At 40.7% G+C, this 21,777-nt stretch overlaps 1 protein-coding gene across 1 annotated transcript; it reads right to left on the bottom strand.

The window, feature by feature from the left end:
* Positions 1-46: 46 nt before the first annotated feature.
* LOC136987093 (glutamate receptor ionotropic, delta-2-like) lies at positions 47-14,906 on the bottom strand. The gene is made up of 9 exons (XM_067284761.1): positions 14,879-14,906; positions 13,784-13,827; positions 13,623-13,720; positions 13,452-13,542; positions 2,253-2,411; positions 1,762-1,909; positions 1,472-1,701; positions 317-567; positions 47-245 (listed from the first exon to the last, which is right to left on the bottom strand). The coding sequence occupies exons 1-9, from the start codon at positions 14,904-14,906 to the stop codon at positions 47-49; spliced, it is 1,248 nt and encodes a 415-aa protein (XP_067140862.1).
* Between the last annotated feature and the right edge of the window lie 6,871 nt (positions 14,907-21,777).

Genomic DNA, 21,777 nt, shown 5'->3' with positions numbered 1-21,777 from the left:
TCAATAAGAAATATTAAACAAATATTCATTTTTTTCCTTGCACGTGTTAATGTTCAATTACTCTTTTACAGAAGAATTCTACAAATAAACACATTGAAGCTAGAACAAACCCAATCGAAAGCATCATCGTCGGACTAATTATATCGGCCAATTGTAATGCTTGAAATTCTGAATACTTCAGCAGCTTTGTTGTTTCTGCATAATTTTTCTTCTCGATAATTCCAGCTTCAAATAAACGTATTACACTATAAAAGAAATATATTTTAATTATTTTGTAATAGAAAACGTCATACAGGTAAACAAAAAGTTATCTTACGTCTTACTTAATTTCTTCTTAAACGGAAATTCCTTTCTTACAGCATAAGATAGAACAAATGTGACGAGAACATCTGAAGAAATTGTATATGTTTGTGGTTCTCTTTGCATCAGTTTATTTGTGCCATATTCACTCGTTATAATAGCAAAACGTTCTTTCTTAACTTTTTCGCTCGCTGTCCAGAAAGAGAAGAAATGATTGTGACGTAAGATGTGATCTTTTAGAATTTTATCTCTTCTCTTGTTGGAATTCTTCAAATAATATGCAGGAAACAAAATAATTAAACGTATTACAAGTATTAAATGCGAAACTTGTTATACTAGGTGTCAATAATTAGTTTCCCTATTCAGTGCAATCTGTAGCGGTAACCAATAACCGAATCCCCCAAAATAGATATACAGATTATGCAACAAATGATAAAAAGTGTTTTGCAACAAAACACAAAGTTCGACGGCCGGATGGCCGAGCGGTCAAGGTGGCAGTCTACCGCTCTGGGGGACCCGGGATCGAATCCGAACGGGTCGAATAATCCCCAGGAATTTTTCGGGGGGTGGTCCGTTCGGATATGTCGGGCCCCGTCCCTCACCACCCGGTCGCCCCATTGTGGGCCTGGCCGAACCCATAATGGGCTTACTAAAAGAGGCCCTCTTAGTGCCCACAGGGTGGAAAGAGTTTAAAAAAAAAAAAAAAAACACAAAGTTCAAAATTTTCCACTAGCGGGCACTTGGTTACTAGAAAGTATACGGCTCGAGACACGGTAAACAACAAACACCAATGTTAACTTACATTTTAATGTTATTTTAAATATTACAAATGAAGTCGCTGAAAACAATGACATTTATGGCACAGCAAACAAAATTTTATGTCTGAATAATCGGGCACACATTGAAGAACATTCCTTACATCAGTAAACATACTATGCAGTAAGAACAAATACGTTTTACTTGTGTTATTCCTGTTCTGTTTCCTGTGGTTTCCTGTAAAGCATTTAAAGCACACCCCTAGTAGAAGTTTTTGAACTAAATTTTTGTTGTAAAATTTTCTTCTTTATTCTTTACATAGTCCAAATACGATGTTTGGTGGAAATAGCTTATTATTTACAAATTCACATTGCTCTGAATAGAGAAACTTCAAATATGGCCAGTCTGTACTTACCATAATATAACTCCATGTGGCGCTTTTTTCTACAATACCGCAGGAATATACACCATTTTTGACAGCAATGGCTAGTTCGTCGAAAGTTTTCGGAACAGACTCGGATATAGGATACGACATGAAAGACATTAAAGTTCCACTATAACTACTTATCAACACTACAACTGATAGCCACCATATTGACACGAGCAATCTGGATTTGAATCTTTTTACGTTATCCAGGTTCATTCCTAAGTACACATATTAATTATTAATATTTCTATCTGTTATTGTACTAAAGAATGGTTTACCTTGGTAAACAAACGTGCAGAATAAATTCCAGAACACACGGCTTCGTGGCCAGAATATTCCCACTTCGTCAGTCATGAAATCACGTTCGACCACTTTATGAAATACTAATCCAAATATGAATACCGTGGAGAGAATCGCGATCCACATCTACAAACAGGTTAGTTTAATCAAAATTGATCGAAAGAAATATTTATTTTTAAAAGTAGGGTTGCCAACTTTTACAGCTACAAATTCCGAACAAATTTATTTTACAATTTCTGTCTGTGTGCACTAAGAATGACTTTATCAGGGTCATCGTGGGTCTGGCCACAACTAGGACACCATCTTCAAAGACGACGCCTGAAATATCGTTTTGGAGAATTACCAAAAAATTCCTGGAAGTTTTCGACCCGCCCGCATTTCTATCTCTTAAACAGTAAGGTTACAATAATATTACTCCGGACGACCGTAAGTGCATGTTGGCAACCCCATGTAAATGTTAAATACGTACATCCAAACCGAAAGGTTTTGTTATGGAAATCCAATTTGGAATTTTTTCTGGAGTCTTAATGGCAAACACTATGGACTGGAACGTTAGTGAAGAAGTAAATTCCACTGCTGCAAAACGGTTACGGTTGAGGAATAAAGCAACGAAGGCCATATCGGCGTCCTAAATTTAAAACAAAAACAATTTATTGTGTTGTATTGAAGGAATAAGGCACGAAACACAAGGACAATATGCCAAGAGAATGTGTTACAAGAAGAGTTTTTATTAAAAAGTAACTACTATTTCGGGGGTTTCTCATGTCAAAAACACAACTCGAAAACGTCCATGTGATCAGCTCTTATGTCAGATGCGAAATCGCGACTAACTACTAGCTTGTACGAGATTTTTTCCACTGGTAGGCTTTTTCCCTCAAAAATAAAGAATTTTGAAAAATAAGGTCGCTCGATTCTGACACTACATGAAGCTTTATGAAAAATATTGTAAAATTTTGCTAATGAGGAACAAGTTATGAAAATATAACTTACCACAAAATTAAACACGTGCTCCAACAAAATTAATTTAACAATAGATATTTAAAAATATTATTTACAAGAATTAAGGCCTATGTGCCCACCAGCAAGCCTACGCAAGTAGATATAATCATTGTGCACTGAATACTTGATTTTGGGTTCCTACCTCATCAACAGGATGGACACAAAAGGTTTTTCGGGAGTCTTACTTGTGTCTGACACAGTGGCGTAGCTAGAAATATCGGGCCCTTTGGCAACTTGGTCGGAGGGCCCTCCCTTATTGTTAATTATAATAAAAATACTAATGAATTTTTATTTTTGCAAAATGCATTTAATAAGTGATAATATGAAATAATGATTAAAAGAAACGAACATTTTAATAAAGGGACAGAAATACAATCCACGTATTTACGGTATAAGCATATAGGTGAGTTTCATCGTGGAAATCACCAGTGTTAAATGTTACGTGTGGCATGCTCCGAAAATTTTGTACGTTTTATCCATAAACCGATATATAGACGGCCGTTATATGCAGGTTAAGCTGCATTAAAACTGAAAATTTTCTTTCCTGGCTTTTATATTTGCAAATTGACATATTAAATCTCTTACATCCATTTTTGCAGCTTCTTTTCGATCAATGACTAATAAAGCAAGTTCGTGTAATTCATATTCACTCGTAGTATTTCTTTTATAATCTTTAATTATTTTCAATTTAGTATATGACGTTTTGACAGTAGCTGTTGTTAGTGGTAATACTAGAAACAACATTATTGCAGTATATACTTCCAGAAGCGCCGGTAGCTGTTTGAACGCCCGTGTGCAATATTGATTATGCCTCCTCTACGACTACCTACGACTACCTACGCTGAGCTTGCCAGAAAGCTCTTTAGTGTTGTCTCATAAGGGTGTGAAAAAAGAAAAGAAATACTTTACAAAGAAAAGCTATTTATTTTTATTACCAAGTTATTTTTGTTTACTTAAGTGTAAAACCATATAAAAATTTATCTACAGAAATTGAACTCTTCTTGCCTTTATGTTTGCGAAATCTGCTATCAATTTTCTTGTATCCAAGCTGTCTAAGATTTCATGTTCAATTGAAACTATAGCTAAATTACTTAGTATTTGTTGGTGCATTGTTGATCTTAAATAGTTTGTTATAATTTTTAACTTTGAAAAGGACCATTCACGAAATGCACCTGAAACCGGCAATGTAAGTAATATTCGTAGTGCTATCGCTGTGTTCGGAAATGTTGAAATTAAGTTATTAGTAAAAAGATATTGTAATAGGGTTTGTGGATCATTAGACTGGTTTTCTGGAAAATGCAACTTTAAAGCATTGATTTCATTAAACAAATCAATACCGTCAATATCTGTTTCACTACTTGAATCGTCTTTAAGCTTCAGATGTAAATCTTTACAATGTTTCATTAATTTATCATTGGAGTAATTAAATAAGTTATTGCTGAAAAAGCCAAATACGTCGGTAAATGTTTTTAACTCTTCGAATCCATCCTTTAAAGAAGTTAATGTCTGATCTAGGATTCTCAAAAAGTCTACTTTGTATTTGATTTTGGGGTCTGGTAAAACTCTTTACTATGTTCATATTGAATTTGTGTTGGTTTTCTTCTTGGGCGAATTGTGTTTATTGGTGGGAAGTCTGTTTCTACGTTGAGTTCGTGAACCACATTAGCAGATTCTTCTAACACCCGTTAAAAGTGTTCATCCTTGCGATATTCTGCGAACTTATCAATCAACTTATTTAACAAATTTACGCAAATTTGAGTATTTATTGTGGGACTATGCATCATTTTGTCCAGAGCATTAATTTCGTTTAAAATATCGAAGCAAATTACAACCGAGCAAATAAATCTATAATTTTGATATGTTCAAAGCAAGCGAATGAGATGTAGTACAATCCCATTCCGACGAATTATCAGGTATTTCCAGCAAAGCATCAAATATTTTTTCGAGGTGATACCGTAAATAGTTTGACTGCATCGATTCTGCTAGACCATCGCGTGGCACTTAAAGCTTTAATTCGAAATCTGGTAAATGTTTGCCAATTACCGACCACCTTCTTGTAAACGATGAAAAGAAAACGTAAATTTAATGAATTACATTTAAAAAATTCACAGTTTCGTGCATAATATTTGCTGCATCATTGACTACAAAATTGAGACTATGAGCCCAGCATAGAATAGAGCATAGAATGCGCGATTATTGACTTTCAAAATTTTTTTTGCAATCCATTGTGTTTTCCACGCCAATATCCAACCATTATCGTAACATTGACCGCGTAAGTTTTGAATGTTAAGATAAATCCAAAACAAAATTTAATAGACCTTACCTGTGGAGCTGATGATCGAACAGAAACCAACGAAATTTTCGCATATCGCAACACCTTTAGTTTCATTATTTAAAAGAACATGCCTGAGTACAACTGTAATTTGTTCTGTGTGACTTACATCTGGTGTGCAATCTAATATGATGAAGAAATATTTTGATTCTCTGACTTTGTCCAGTATATAATTTTTTAAGGTTGTGCCAAGTAAATCAATGATTTTATTCTGAATTTGATCTCCTAAATAGTGAGTCATACGACTTGAATCAGATTTCGAGGATTGAATTCTGTGAATATGTTCCCGCATGACTGAATTAAAGGATGCTATCAGTTCGATTGCTTTTAGAAAATTACCATTATCGCGCTCATATAATGTTTTTGACGAGCCCCGAAAAGCAAGACGCTAATGAGATAAAAACTTGATAACGACTATGATTCATTCTAATACATCACACCGTTGTTTTTTCTAATTCTAATAGTCTCAGCTGCATTTGATTTACAGTAGTTGTATTTTTTAACATATTATTCAATTGTACCCACGATTTCACATTTTCATTGTGGGAAACGCTCGTTTCGTGTCTTTTCAATGTTAATGATAAATGCTTCCAATCAGAAAAACCGTTCAAAGCAGACAAACTACTTAGAGTTTTACCAAATATTTTACAACAAAAACAATAGACTGAATCTTTTGAAATAGAGTAAACAAGCCATTCTCTGTTAATTTTTTTCCATTGGGAAGATTTCTAGAATAATAATTGTCTGCAAATTTTCTTCCAGCGTCATTAGCGGGAAAATTGTAGTTAATCACCTGTAAGAGACCATAACTAACCAAAATATTGACAAGATCATTAGACATATTGGCAGGCTACAAACTGAAATCATTACTACAATCTAAATTGCTGTGTATTAATGACAACGATAAATTGCTTACAGGTTCTTCAGTAGTACCTTCTTTTGTTTTAGTTTTACTGGAATCTCCTTCTGAAGGACTACAACATACTGCCGCGGCTCACCTTTTCCACCGTGTCATTCGTGGTGCAGGGGTTAGTGTCTTTGCCTGTCGGAAGGAGGTTCCCGTTTCGATCCCCTTTGATAATGTTTTTTTTTTTTGTATGTACGTTCTCTCGATCTGAGAACACATGGTAATTTGTTATCGTTTACATATTCTAACCATGTCCTCACAGTATATAATCGCGAGCTCTCAGGTTGAGGGGGATTATTGTTCCAGCACTGCAAGCTGCAGCAGTCGTACATTCTCTGAGTGAATAAACACCACTTTGTGTTCCTAACGACTGGTTGCCGTTTGTCTCCGCGACAGTTTGGTGGAGGCGCCGAGTATTGCCTTTCACTTCCCATCATCATAGTGGAGATACCATCCAGTCCTCGACGAAGTCTACGTCTCCAAGGGTTGCCGCCAGAATACGGGCTGTATTCTCCTCCTGGACGGACACGACCAAAACCAATGGCCGAAGACCGCGAAAAGACATCGGTGGTAACCTCCGTCCCTTCTGTGATACAGCACTGTCGGAATCCTTCTACGTTTGCTGGTGATGCTACTGATGACCCAGCAGAATGGCTGAGGGAATACGATCGAATAACGATATTTAACCGCTGGGACGACATGGCATGCCTCTCCAATGTCTACTTTTTCTTAACTGGTATAGCTCGACAGTGGTACGAAAATAATGAGGCAGGTCTTGGTTCATGGCAAAAATTCAAGACCGAAATCCAGAAGGTATTTGAAGATGAGAGGCAGCAATCCCGGTGAGCAGAAGAACTTTTAAAATACAGGGCACAAAAGCATGGGGAGAGTACTCAATCATACATTCAGGATATATTACGTTTGTGCAACAAAGTGAATCCGGATATGAAGGAAGCCGATAAGGTGTCTCATTTGATAAAAAGCGTTGCTGAAGACGTGTATCAGGCCTTGCTCACAAAAGAACTCACCACCACAACCGAGTTCGTGAACTAGTGTCGCTACATCGAGGACATGCGACAGAAAAGAGTCGAACAACAGAAATTCGACCGTCTACCAAATGTCGTACCTGTGGCTTTCTTGGAAGAACAACCCGATATGGTCGCTTTCATCCGGCAGATTGTAAGAGAGGAGGTTCAACATATCTCGGGTTCCCAGTTAGAAGATGCTGATCCGAAAGGCTTTCCACTCGATTCGTTTGTTAGAGAGAAGGTCAGGAGAACCCTAGCCCCAATAGCGCAGTCTGTGTCATCTTGGACGGCAACTCAGCCGAAACGGCGCCCTATCTATGCTGCCGCTACCCAGCGACAGCTTCCGGCTGCCGAACCACCAAAAAGAAAAACCGACTTGTGGCGAACAGAAGATAATCGCTCAGTTTGTTTCCATTGCGGACGTCCAGGACATGTTGTACGTTATTGCCGAGAGCGGAGGCAAATGTTTGACGCTTATCGCACAAATAGGGAAACACAGGATGAGCAGCAGTCCCGCCGACCTTTCTCCGAAAACTACACTCGCTCCTCAGGATCTCGAAGTTTTTCGCCGTATGCTGGGGAAGAAAGAGGACATTCGCCAACTCGCTGACGCATTAGATCGCCATCACCATACCGCCGTCTTAGTCGATCTCCCCGTCGCAGAGCAGAGGAAAACTAAGCGATGCGACCTTTCTTGGGGGTGAGGCCGCTTGCGAAGAAAATCCTCCTTCGATGACTGTTGCCTGGATGAGCAGGAATTACGTGGACATTAGTATCGATAACCAACCCATGCGTGCCCTCGTCGATTCTGGAGCGTTTTTTTCTGTACTCTCCAAAGCATATCATCGGCAACTGCGGAAGACCATGTTCACCGACACAACGGACGTCATACTGAAGGTAGCGGATGGTAATTTCGTACATCCAGCCAGAAAATGCGTAGCGCGAATCAGTATAAATGGGAGGTACTGTACCAACCATTTGAGTTTGTAGTTTTGCAGCATTGCAGTCATAATGTCATCTTCGGTTGGGATTTCCTGGAAGCATCTCAAGCCGTAATAGATTGTAGGCGTTCTGCCCTCCTCTTGGAGGACAACCCTCCAACGAATGGGATAGAAGCAGAAACGCTAGCCAAACCTGACCGCTTATGCGCTTTGGAGGATTGTTTCATTCCTCCACACTCTTTACTGAGAATAGCTGTTTCATGCCCAGCAGCTCACGGTTCTTTGGAAGCAGTAGTGGAAGGCAACAAATGCTTACTTCTAGAGAAAGAAGTGGCTACCCCCTCTTCTATCATTCGACTGACAGAGGGCAAAGGATCTTTATGGGTTGCCAACAGTACTTGCAAGCCTAAAACCCTTCCAAAGGGCATGTGTATCGGTGTAGCAGAGCGGTTACAGGAGAATAGCCTCACCGCCATTGACGAATGTGCTCTGCCCGAGCCTATAACGATGGCCTTCACTACAAACCTGCAGGCAGAAGTCCAGCATAAGTGGATTGTGTCTACCGCCTTGTCCCCGGACCAACAAATGCAACTCCAAGACGTTCTTCGTCACTTTTCAGCGACCTTTAAGTTTGGCAACAAGAGAGGTACTGTAAAGGTCAAGGTCAAACACCGTATTAACACCGGAGATCACCCACCGACTAGTCAAAGGGCTTATAGAGTGTCCCCCACTGAACGCCGAATTATCCAGGAAGAAGTTCAGAAGATGCTGAGGGATAATGCATCTGAGAGCCTATGGTCATCGCCAGTTGTCCTTGTGAGGAAGAAAGATGGAAGCTGGCGTTTGTGTGTCGACTACCGGCGACAGAATAAGATCACAAAAAAGGATGTTTACCCTTTGCCATGCATTGACGATACCCTAGATTGCTTAAGAGGAGCCAATTTCTTTTTCTCGATGGACCTTTATTCAGGGTATTGGCAAATTGAGGTCGACGAACGTGATCGAGAGAAAACCGCCTTCGTCACACCAGAGGGATTATATGAATTTAAAGTTATGCCATTCGGTTTATGCAATGTGCCTGCTACGTTTGAAAGAATGATGGATAACTTGTTACGCCATCTGAAGTGGACTATGTGCCTATGTTATCTCGACGATATAGTCGTGTTTTCCGAAACATTTGAAGATCATCTGCTGCGGTTAAAAGCCATTCTAAGCTGCATACAGGATGCAGGTTTTCAGCTAAATCCGAAAAAGTGTGTCTTTGGTGCTAACCAGATAACTATCCTTGGACATCTATTATCAAGAGATGGGATACGACCTGACCCTGAAAAATTACGAGCAGTCACCGATTTCCCTACTCCAGAAAATACGCATGACGTAAGAAGTTTCCTGGGTCTCTGTTCCTATTAACGCCGCTTTATTAAAAATTTCTGCTGTAAAGTCAACCATTACAGCAACTACTAAAGAGGAAGTCCACGTTCACTTGGGGTCAACTCGAAGCCGATTCTTTTGCTACCTTAAAAAAGGTACTTACTTCTGACCCTGTATTAGGATTATACGACGAGAACGCGCCAACAGAACTCCACACAATACAAATTTTTCTTTGGATACCTCCATAGCTTTTGGATTTAACGCTGTGTTTGTTAAAGTTACGTAAATATTTTTTTGACATTCCGTTTCCTTATTTTCTGGCTTGCTTAGAAATCTCATTATAAAAACCCGTCCCCCAGTTTTTCTTTCTGTACCTCCTTTTCTCGTTTTTGCTGTCGAAATTGCGCTCCTAAAAGTTTTTTCCTTTTTTGCGGTTCCTAAAATTTTTCGTAAACTGTAAGTATTTTTATAACTTTTTAATACAATTATATGCAAGCATAACCAATTTAAAAGAAAAACTATCGGAAATAATCTAGTTTACGAGTAATAAACGACAAACTTACTCGTGCAGTTGAGTCTGTAAAAAGTTCATAGAAATTCTGTATAAATAAACTGCAAAATTAACTTTGTATTTTTAAAATACATCGAGTTTTGGCTCAGATGTCTTGTAAAAATTTTGTATAGCCTGTACTGACTACGGAACACTACCATGTGCGTAGTCAGACTGATAGTGGGACGTTATATTTGCTCTGTCTGTAACTTTTGATGTTATTAAACTGATTCATTTTTGCACCGCAGAATAGTTACATGTATTTATAAGGTTTAAAAAGTTAGAAAATTCAGACCGATGCTTTAGGTATAGACGTGCTTTAGACGGTATCTGCAAAAACCTCATTAAAAGCGTGATTATAAAATCAAATTTATTGTGATAAGCCGATAAAAAAACGTAGGTACTTACCATAATTACGATTATTTTTTTGCACTTTTATTTAGCACTGACAGATGATACATTGAATTATAATCACACTAACCATGTTAAAATATCATTAATTATACCTAGGCCCATGTCAGAAGAATTATTAACAAAATAATTGCAATTTGATACGCGATAAAACTGTTCGAATGCGAACAAGTACAAATTCAGAAGGAAGCTCTGTGGGATTCCCTAATTTCGCCAGTCCTGTCAACTTCTGTTATAGAGCACGACTATGGGTACTTGTCTTTCGGGTGCCGCCGGATGGTTCAACCTGCAAACAGACGTTTCGCATTGCATCTTAGTTCTGATAGATGCCAATAGATAGCGCTCTTCACGCTATAATATAAATAAGAAAATAGTAATTGGGCGCTGGTCGGATTTTTTCTCTGTGCGAAGACATTTCTTATGCTATAGGTGGGATGGGTATTATGACAGTGACTTTGAATATTACGTGATCGATCGCTTAATTTGCCGCTTCCCTGGACGTGCCGCCCGCGTACGATGCATGCTTTACACGCCCGCTTACAACGGGCCTGTATACTTCAGAAACACCCGTACTTTTCTAGGAGTAATTTTGAAAAGTCTTTCATAGACGTTGAAAGTGCCGTGTCTTGTCTAAGTAAAAAAATTACTTGTGTGTATTTGAGTGCCAACTGATTTCAAATAATTGCAGCGTTGTTTTTTGAAAAGTGATTGCACTTCTTTAGTATTTGTTTTTCTGGCAATTCAAAAATTGTTTTCGGTTCTAAGAGATCAAAATAATTTCTCGCTGACGTCATTCTGACAAATCTTTGTCTAATTTGCGCTATAATTATGTCTAGAGTGTAATAGAACACGTTGATTTCAAACTGATATTCTTTGTAATGATAGCGGTAATCATGTTCCAACTCATCAAAATGACTTTTTACGATTCGAATGCGTTTTGACTCAAACGAGTTATTTATTCCCTATTGTTGAGCACGTTCGTGAGCTTCCGATTTTATTTTATCGTAAGAGTTTTTAAAATTTTTTAATTGTTCGAAAATTCGTTGCAAATATCTTATAGCCACATTTATATCAGTGCGCGAATTTTGAAACACGTTGGATGCGTATTTAATTTCACACATCACTTCATGCAATAAAAACACAAGTTCAAATTTGTTCATGCCCTTCTTAATTCTTATTGCTTTTTCTTTTTCTTCTATTTTGTTAGATTTAAGTATAATTTCAGTCAAAGCTTTCAATCTTTCAACAAATCTTGTTTTCACCACAGTAATTGATCGCAATCTACCCACCCAACATGTTGGATTTAATCTTTTTAGAGTTATCTGTGACTCACCGGCAAAGTTTGATAGAATATCCCACCTCTTCGCGCTATTTCCAAAAAATACGTAAGAACTTTCAAGAGTACATCTTCAATTCATGTATTGTAAAAAGACATGTTTACGTTTGAAACAGCGCTAATTTTTTAAATAACTTTTTATAATTATGGCCGATCAAAATAGGCTTCAAAATCTAACACCAGAAGGCCTTCCATTAGTTTTCTCCCTCCGCGGGAGCAGCAACATCCCCGCTGACGCTTATTTCCCGAACTTAGTTTTGACGCAATAGACTGAAAACCGAATTCAGAATTCAGAATTTAGCCTTCTGCTCGGCGTCCAGTCAAATAATATGGTACTCCATGAGTTAATTACAAATTTATTTTTGCAAGTATTTTTGTGCAATGTTATCTATCCAGACTACTTTGTTGATATTATGCACTTTTTCTCAGTTTACTTGTCCAAAGCAAGCGCACCCACACTCGTGGGCTTCTCCGCATTGCCTACCTTTGCTATTGAGTCGCTATGCCACTGGCTCTGACACTTTAATAGAGGCCAATTTTCATTATAAAGTTTTCCCAAAAGGGTGCATCGTTCTTTCTGTTGCATTGTGTTATCTGATCAATGCAAACACTCTTCCTGTGTTGTTTGCCGAATAATCGATATTGTTATAAAATATTCAAACGAACAACGCTTGATAAAATCAGTGAGTAACTATAGAATATGCAGTGCAAAAGCCGAAATCTCACTCCTATAATGGTGCACTGATCTCTTAAAATTTCTGTCAAATACAGATAGGTCGGTGTTTATAAGCTTACTGAGAGGTTTCACTAGGAACCGTGTTATGTGTCTGGTGACATTTCTCAGCAAACTTATACAGTCAAACCTGTTTTTATGCGCTCTTTTTATGTGCGATTTTTATTTGTGCGATTTTTTTAATGCGAATTTTTAATTTGTGCGGTATAGTTGGCGACTAGTCTCGTGCGATTCGTCATGTCTTACGTTGACTTATTATAGCTAAATAAACTTATTATAGCATAAATGCACTTATTATAGTAATATTATTGCATGAATATGCGAAAAATGAAATAATTTACTTTTTAAGTCAACAAAACACCACCTGGACAAAAATATGTAAAACAGACGATAGACCAGACGATGCAGTCAAGTGCTGACATCTGTTGTCAATAAATTCTATTTCGTACGGTTTCGAGTTATTTTCGATGTGAGACTTTTTTTATGCGGTCCCTGTTAACCGCATAAAAAAATATTTTTTAATTGTGTCGCGAAAACTATTATTTACAGCCATTCGTGAAGTTTCGTGAGATTTTTTTTTAATGCGTTTTTTTTAATGCCGGTCCTATTCCCCGCATAAAAACAGGTTTGACTGATATATTACTTACAGTATGAATTTATATATTATACAAACTATAAGCTTTATTGTTACGAACTTTCACTTTAATACTTTTCATTAGAGAATAATATCGTATTTTCGTGCGTATAACTCCTGGTTATCTGTATTAAAGATAATTCGACAGGGGGTACAAATTATGCGTGGGGTGAGTACACAGCGTATATATACTGGATATGACGATTAAGAAATGTTCTTTCTTGTAATTTATTTTGTTACAGTGCCACGAGTCACTACCACGAAAATACGGTAATCATTAACCTTTCTTGTGGTATTAATATATTATAGATTACTGTAATACATAATTGCAATATATATTGTATCGTTATATTTGTACATTGATCCATATATACGTACTGTACATTCACAAATGTACATAAATGTCTATAGTTTCAATTTACCTACCTTATTTACCATCTTTGCAACTAATCCAGTCCACGAACCGTTTTCGGTAAGATATCCAAATACTTTAGGTATTGGTTTCACAACAGAATAACTACGTAAATGAAATTAATTAAATTTACTCTGTGTTTATTCATTTAATTAATATCTCGTAAATGTGGTTATATTATTTACCTAAATTTTAATTTCTGTTGAACAGCTTTAAACACGTGAAAGTAAAATCCTTCTGTGATTTTTGTTTCCGTTTCGTCCAATCTCATATACATCGGATTCTTTAATGTGTAAATCACGTCGTCAAAACAGAAAAATCAATTATTAAAATAAAGTCGTCTTACCTGAACACCAACAATTCTCCATACATACGAATTATTCTTTGCTCCTATGAAGAATTTTATGAGAATTGAAAATTTTTATAGAGAGTGTCTTACGGACAAAAATATAATACTAAGAATATCGACATTGAATACATCAAACATAAATAAACTATACATTAGTGTGAAGAATCCATTTCTTTATTGCACAAGGTTTTCACTGTAACATTTAGTTGCCAGCCGCAATCAATTAGTTGCAAGTAGCAATGCGATATTTACAGTAAAGTAAGTAATTTATTCAAAATCGGACGTGTAAATTTATGCGGAAATATGTACATATTTCAAACATAAGTAAAAGATTCAAATTGAAATTGCCCTCTTCACAATTTTTGTGGAAACAAGAATTGTGAAGAGGGCAATTTCAATTTGAATCTTCAACCCGCTGCCCATATCTGTATGTGTTATCATGCGCCCCGCTAATTGGTAATGTCATAATGTCTTTAACTCACTAATACTAGTGTGAAATGATTATATTTTATGGAAAAAAGAGACGAAATGCATTAATAACAGCAGATAGATCCCACGAGAGGTTTTCTGGCTGTACCAAGCAAGACTAGGACTTTTTGAACGTATTCAATAACTCAATAAATCAATAAAACTGTTTTCGTAATTTCTGTTGGTTTTATCCATTACAGTCAGAGATTCTTTGTACTTTATGCTAAATCTTAAAATCTTTGTTATTTTTGCACTCAGAAATGTGAAAAATTTACATATTTCTGCAAAAGTACTCTGCGATATACAAATGCCCTTTTAAATGAATTAATTCATTTTGCTGCAAACACTGAAACCAATGCATATTTTTACTGATTGCAGCGCTAAACTGAAATAACAGTGAGATTTTGAACTAATTTATTCAGGGAGTTACCTTTCGCATGTCCTGAAATATCAGCATGCCAAATTTAAATTCGTTTAGACTGGTAAATATCTCTAAAAACAGCATTGAGCAGGAATGCTTTACGTTAAGATTATTACATTACCCAACATAAATCTTAAAGTTCACTAATATCTAAAAGTAATTAAAACGTTTAAAGTAACAGATATAAAAATACAGTATCTCACCAAGTTCTTCAGCACACAAGAAAGACATTATTACAATTATCAAGGACAAGATAGTTGTAAAATATATTTTCATTGTCTCGGTTAGAGCCAACTTATAGAGTCTAAAAAACATTAGACTAAAATCTGTAGTAGATAAATATAAACGAGGGCAAGTCTATTATGTTTAACGTCACGAAATCGATGCAGAATTTAATTTCGTTTTCATCCCGCATCAAATCAATGTTTAATCAACTGCTAAAGCAGAATTCAATTGAACTAAAAAGAAATTGTCTACAACTTATTTTATTTTAATATTTTTTAGACTACACATTGTGGAAATTGAACACCTGTTGTGCACTTCAATAGATAATGAGTGAAACATTTACATTTATCTAACAATAGACTAGTTATATTTCTTAATTATTTTGTATTGATTTGATGAGAGAAAGTAACCAACACGTGCTATCTGCCAAGGGATGCTTGGCGGAAAGCTTTCTACCTATTTATAGACACGCAAAGAAAACCCTGAAAACGCGACTCGGCTGGACCATTGATGAAGTGAGGACCAACCGAGGACCAACTACTAGTGTTCTGTAGTTTTATCCACTCGGCCATAAACGACCGAGTATTTTGGATATCGCACCTTATCAACTGTCACTGATATTCAAAAATAAATCATTTCATTTTAAGTCGCAGTTTCCACAATTAATTGTTTAATTATTATGTAATTGTCGCCCGTACTTTTATATTAACTCAATTGAATTTCGGTGTAGGCCGAATAGCCTGGGAAAGAGTGGCAGAGTGGATAAAACTGCCCAACAGTGGTAGTTGGTAGCGAGTTCGCGCCTCGTTAATGGGCTGACCGCGTGGAGTTTTTCGTATTTTCTTCACGCGTCACACCTGATCAGGTCTAACTTTCTATAAATCTTACCAGGAGGCACTTTTTTTGCCGATCGCCCACGTGCTGTGTTGCCTTATACAATCAGTCCACTCCGGATGGACAATATGATCAAAGGCCTCAACCTACCACAGTGGGGAATCCGGGATCGAATTCGGGCCAGCAACTCTCAGGAATTATTTATGGGCCGTAGGTTCAATTAGCCCAATGCAAACCTGGCCGATCCCACGATAGATAGAGAAAAAGAGCCAGGTTTATGACCCTCAGAAAGGACACAATAAGAGGGAAAATAGCATTATTTTAAATATTGTAATTATTTATTTCATATTAACGATTATTATATTATACCATTTTTTCCTAACATCTTGCGCATGCTCTCATTTTTAAACGTAAGTGACATTTGATGTATTTTAATTGCCCATGCGCCGTATTCATTCGCTGTCGCCATTGATTGTAAAATGGTCGCGTTTTTTGTGTTATCCTCTGTTTTGCTGTTACAAGTAAATTCAGGTAAAAAAAATAGTAATTGAAAGTTACAATATACTTATTTATTTAAATTTAAAATTTTATTTCGTGATTAGAATTACTTAACTCTAATGGTTTAGTTCATTCGCATAGGGAAATGTGACACATGGTCCATGTGTCGAGAGGGGTGTCTTTTACGAGAATCTGGCTCCAATTTAGACGTTAAAACGTGAGGAAAACCAGCGTCATTCACGCTCGAACCCACGATCCGGTGGTTTTATCCACTGCCACTGATAGGCCCTTAACTGTAATTATACTTCGTAATTAATAAAACCATCTTAATTAAAAAAATATTTAATAGATATTCAGATTATTTATTTATTTTATCTTCTGACGTACATTCCATATATTTTATGGGGGTTAATTTAATTCTGTAGCTCTCTTATGATACGTTATTGGAAAAAGAGGATGCGAACATCCTCATTAAACGATATTTTATATTTTCCAATTAATTTTTATATTGATATCCTTATTAATGAATTAAAGCAGAATGTCCGAACGCCGAGCGAAAAAATTTTTTTATTTATTAAAATTTATTTATCATTTATATTTAATTTTCAATTTTAAATTACAGGTTTTGCTCTAAACGAGCCAATAAAGATCATATCAAAGTCGGGTAAAGACGTGGTCCTCCCTTGCAAGAAGTCGCACGACGATGATATTTACTTAGTGCAGTGGCACAGAAAGGGGAACTTCACGCCAATTTATGTGAGCTTAGCGGAGAAGCTTCCTTGAGCCTTGAGCTTAGCGGAGAAGCTTCCTTGAAGCTTCCTTGAGAAAGTTAATAAAGATGATGAAGGCATTTTCGAATGCCACGTCTTGTCACTGGATAACGGAGAAACCCAAGTAAATACTACGAAAGTAATATTGAAAGTGAAAGGTATCGTCACCAAGTATGACGAAAAATTTGAATTTTTATGTTAATTTACAGGTAGCGTGGCCGAAAATTCAGTTAAAAAAGAATATTCTAAAAGTATTCTAAGCCTTTTCTGCTCTGTGAATAGTAACAGAATTTTTTCATCTTGCCCATTCATGGATTTTGCCAGGACCACAATATAGGCTTGGCCAAATCTATGAGGGACTTAAACCAGAGTTTTAATCATGCCCATTATCCATTCCCACAATAGCGGTGTGGCCAAATCTATGAGGAAATCACCCAAGTCTTCCAGCCTGGGAGACTGGCACTTTAACTACTTGGCCATCATTAAAAATTTAGTAAAAACTACGTTGAAGCTCGTTTATTTTAAAATACAGTCAAACCTGTTTTTATGTGGGGGATAGGGACCGCATTAAAAAAAACGCATTAAAAAAAATCTCACGAAACTTCACGAATGGCTGTAAATAATAGTTTTCGCAACACAATTAAAAAAATAATTTTTTTATGCGGTCAACAGGGACCGCATAAAAAAAGTCTCACATAGAAAATAACTCTAAACCGTACGAAATAGAATTTATTGACAACAGATGTCAGCACTTGACTGCATCGTCTGGTCTATCGTCTGTTTTTTTTAAATATTCAAACACGTTTGTAAACTGCGTTGTTGGTCAAGTGGTCGGATCCAATATGGCGTACAGGTTTTGGCGCGACTTTCGAATTGTCAGAAGATTCGAGTGCTAGACTTGTGCTTTTTGGTTTCTCTCATATTTTGGTTTTTGGGAGTGTAAAGTTTTTTGGTGGCTTTTCGACTGTTCGGTTTTTGCTCATTCCCAGGCAGAGATTACTTCCTGGTGGCTGGTGCCCCGAGTGGCTACTTCAGCATCGAAAAAGGATTTCCGGAATTAAAGTATTTCCCAGCTTTCTCCCAGGTAGGAGCGCGATTCACGGGCCTATCCGGTGTGGACTGCTCCATGGCTTCGGAGGCGTCCTCGCCCCCGCGCATTCGCCCCCGGTCCCCGGAGTCGGGCCCGGGGGGCCCCGATCTCTCGGGACTGCGGTTTTTGGCTCCTTTCGCGGAGGCGGATAAACTCCGCTCTATTCGGCCGTCCCTCCCATCGGACTTCTTGTTCACGATCTTCCTGGAGGGCCAGGGCCCCCTTCGTCGTTTACGTCCGGCCGAGCTACACGCCGCACTCCGGACGCGATTCCCACGCCCGGAGCTCATCGAGGACGTTCGTTATTCCAGAAGTGGGCTTCTTCTGTTGAAAACAAGGGACTTCTCCACCGCCCAAACGGCTCTCGCCCTGACGTCTCTTGGGGATTTGTCGGTGTGGGGCAGGTTGGCCCCGGAATGCTCCCAAACGGCGTATCTCTTGAGAGGAGTGGATGTCTCGCTAACCGCGTCCGAGATTTACGAAATGCTCACGGAGGCCATGTTGCCTGTCGTCGAGGTGCGCCGCTTCACGCGGAAACTCAACGACCGGGCAGAGGTGACCCCTAGTACGACGGTTTACTTCTCCATTGCCAGTGCGGACCCGATCGAGTCGGTGAAACTGTACTATCAACGGTTTCGCTGCGAGCGCTTCTATCCTAAGCCCAGATTCTGTGGGCGCTGCCTTACTTTCGGCCACGCTCCGGCTTCTTGCCGTGGGCGCCGTCGTTGCCTAAACTGCGGGGAGGACCACGACTCCACGGGGTGCTCGCGCCCGGCGGAGAAGTGCGTTCGCTGCGGGGGCCCTCACCGAGCGGACTCGCCCAACTGCCCGGCATACCTCTCGGAAGCGCGGCTACTCAAATTGAGTGTTATCCACCGCTGTTCGCATGCGGAGGCTAAGCGTCTCCGGCCGTCGGAGCAATCATCCTATGCCCAGGTGGCGGCAAAGCCTAAACCTCTCCAGGTTCCGGAGGCCAAGAGTGGTCCCAGCGGTAGGGTAGAGTCTACCCATCAGGCCGACTCAGCACGGGGCCCGGACCACCAATCCTTGACCCGGCGAATCGCCCGGCTGGAAGCGGCTATTGACTCGCTACGGACTGAACTCCGACAAATTAGATCTGAATTTCGGTCTACCCCTCCCACCAGGGAATCGGAACTCCTTCTCCCCGAAAACATCTCGTCGCAACCCCAACAATTACCTACCTCCCAGGCTCAAAAACGTCCGCCGCAGCGGGAGGAACGCCCTACGCTCTCTGGCCCGCCTAGAAAGAAAAAAGGAAATAAACAGAGGAAGGCGGCCCCAAAGGCTACTTCCGACTCAGACGGTCCAGCATCGGACATGGACCTTTCCTTCCCGCCTGGTCCAACCCGGACAGTATCGTTGGAAGACTTTGGCTCTGCCAACCCGGCGGAAAAGGTAAAACTTCGCCACCGTCAGTCAGCGCAATCGGCACATAATGCCTAGTCCGGCCCAATTCAACTCGGCCCTTCGCATCGTTCACTGGAACGCCCAAGGCTTACGCGCTAAAAAGGACCTTCTTTTGGCGGAACCATGGCTCCGCGGGGTAGACGTCCTTTTAATCCAGGAGACTTGGCTTGTCCCGTCAGCCTCCTTCTCCCTCCCTGGGTTCACCATTTTCCGGTGTGACCGTCCCAATTCCCGCGGCGGCGGTCTTTTAGCGGCGGTGGCTACGGCCATTCCCGCGCGCCTCCTTCCGGCCGCCCCAGGAATCGCGGGCCTGGAGACCCAGGAGCTCAGGATCTTTCTCCCGGGGGGCCCTTTTTCCCTCGTGAACGTCTACGCCCCTCAAGGTGTTCAGCCGGATATGGATCTTGACGCTTTGCTTCGGGACGGTTTTCGCCCTCGGATCATCTGCGGCGATTGGAACGCGCATCATCCTTACTGGGATGATGGCTGCACCCACCCCGACACGGCGGGACGCGCACTCTTCGATTGGTTTTCCACAGCAGACCTTTGTTGCCTGAACTCGGGGGTTCCTACCCGGTTCAGTGCCTCTAGCGCTTCAGCCCTCGACTTATCATTTTGCTCTCCGGACTTGCTCGGCTCGACTACTTGGAACGTCCTCTCAGACACTCTATCAAGCGATCATGCCCCAGTCTCCCTTTCCATTACTGCTCTAGCACCCCGGCAGGGGCCTCGGGTACGCTTTCGCTGTAGTACTGACTGGTCCGACTTCCCCACCCGGTTCGAGAACTCCATCTCTTCACTGGCCCACCGCCCCCCTTCGTACTCCCAGTTCGCCGGCCTGCTTCGGCAGTCGGTAGAGGACTGTTCGGTGTGGCGCGCCCCTCCTCCCCCTGGGTCCCCACCTTGGTGGACTCCGGCTTGTAGCCTCCTTCGGGCTAAGAAACGAAGGGCCTTTCGTAAAGCCCGCCAATCTGCCTCCTTGGCTCTTTGGACTCGCTACAAACGACTCAGCGCCCTTCTCCGCCGGCAATCCCGACAAGCGCGTCGGGAGTGGTGGGGCCGTCTCTGCTCCTCCCCTCCTTCTCCGTCCACGATCTATAGGATTTTTCGCCGCCTCCGCACGCCCGCGGACGCGCCAACGTCTCACCTCATTCTGCGTACGACGGAAGATATCACTTCGCCAGCCCAGCAAGCCGAGGCGCTGGCCGCCTATTTTGGTCGGAACCGCCCTTCGGGCGCTTTCGCCCCAATCACAGCGAACCACAACGATCAGCTAACCCTAGAGGACGGCCCGTTCCGTCCAGCGGAGTTGCTTCGGGCCCTTCGGGGCCTTCGCCCAACCACTCCGGGCCCGGACCGCATCCAGGCCCAGGCCATTCGTGCACTCCCTCCGTCTGGCCTTGCAGCCCTCCTGGCCGCCTTGAACAGAGCATGGTTGGCGGGGACATGCCCCCAGGAGTGGAAGTTAGCCCATATTATTCCTATTCGTAAACCGGGTCGCCCGGCGACTAATTGCGCCTCCTACCGGCCAATTTCTCTCACTTCCCACATGGCCAAACTATTCGAACGAATGGTTCTGCACCGTTTCCATATTTCTGCGGCTAATTCCACCTTCTTCCACCCACACCACTTTGGGTTCCTGCCCTATCGGGGCGCCGAGGAAGCTTTGCTCCTCCTTCACCATCAGGTCGCAGTGGCTCGGGCCCAACGGAAGTGGGTCTTTTTGTTGGCTCTCGACTTGGAGGGGGCCTACGACTCGGTCAACCAGCAGGGCCTCCTGGCCAAGATCCGGACTTATGGCATTGGGGGCAGGTTTCTTTCTTGGCTTAGATCGTTTCTGCTAGACCGCCAATTCCAGGTTCGCTGGCGTGGAATCCTCTCCCATCCCCACCCGTTCCGGCAAGGCATCCCTCAGGGGAGTGTACTGGCCCCCCTCCTGTTTACCTTATATATGGCCGATCTCTGGAGGGCTATTCCACCGGATGTTTCGGTGATAGTATATGCCGATGACATCTTTCTTCTCTCAGCTAGCTCGAGCCCTACCAAGGCCCACGCCCGCGCCCAACAAGCTCTAGACCACTTGGAACATTGGGCGTCGGGGTGGAGCATGTCCTTTTCTGCAACCAAGAGCGCATCCATCGATTTTTCGGCTAAAACCAATCGCTCACCTTTATCTTTCACCCTCAGTTCGGGGACCATCCCCCAGCAAAGGGTAGTCCGAGTCTTGGGCCTCCAACTCTCACATACTTTCACTTGG

This window comes from Centruroides vittatus, unplaced genomic scaffold (genome assembly GCF_030686945.1).
Source record: "Centruroides vittatus isolate TY-2023 unplaced genomic scaffold, ASM3068694v2 contig_1215, whole genome shotgun sequence".
NCBI classification, from domain to species: Eukaryota; Metazoa; Arthropoda; class Arachnida; order Scorpiones; family Buthidae; genus Centruroides; species Centruroides vittatus.
This window is presented reverse-complemented; position numbering and strand designations above follow the sequence as displayed.

Coding starts and splice junctions, on each gene's coding strand:
- LOC136987093 (XM_067284761.1), bottom strand. CDS start 14,906: ATGTCTTTCTTGTGTGCTGAAGAACTTG. Junction 13,721..13,783: donor GGAGAATTGTTGGTGTTCAG/GTAAGACGACTT, acceptor TACACATTAAAG/AATCCGATGTATATGAGATT. Junction 568..1,471: donor CCACATGGAGTTATATTATG/GTAAGTACAGAC, acceptor TATTATTTGAAG/AATTCCAACAAGAGAAGAGA.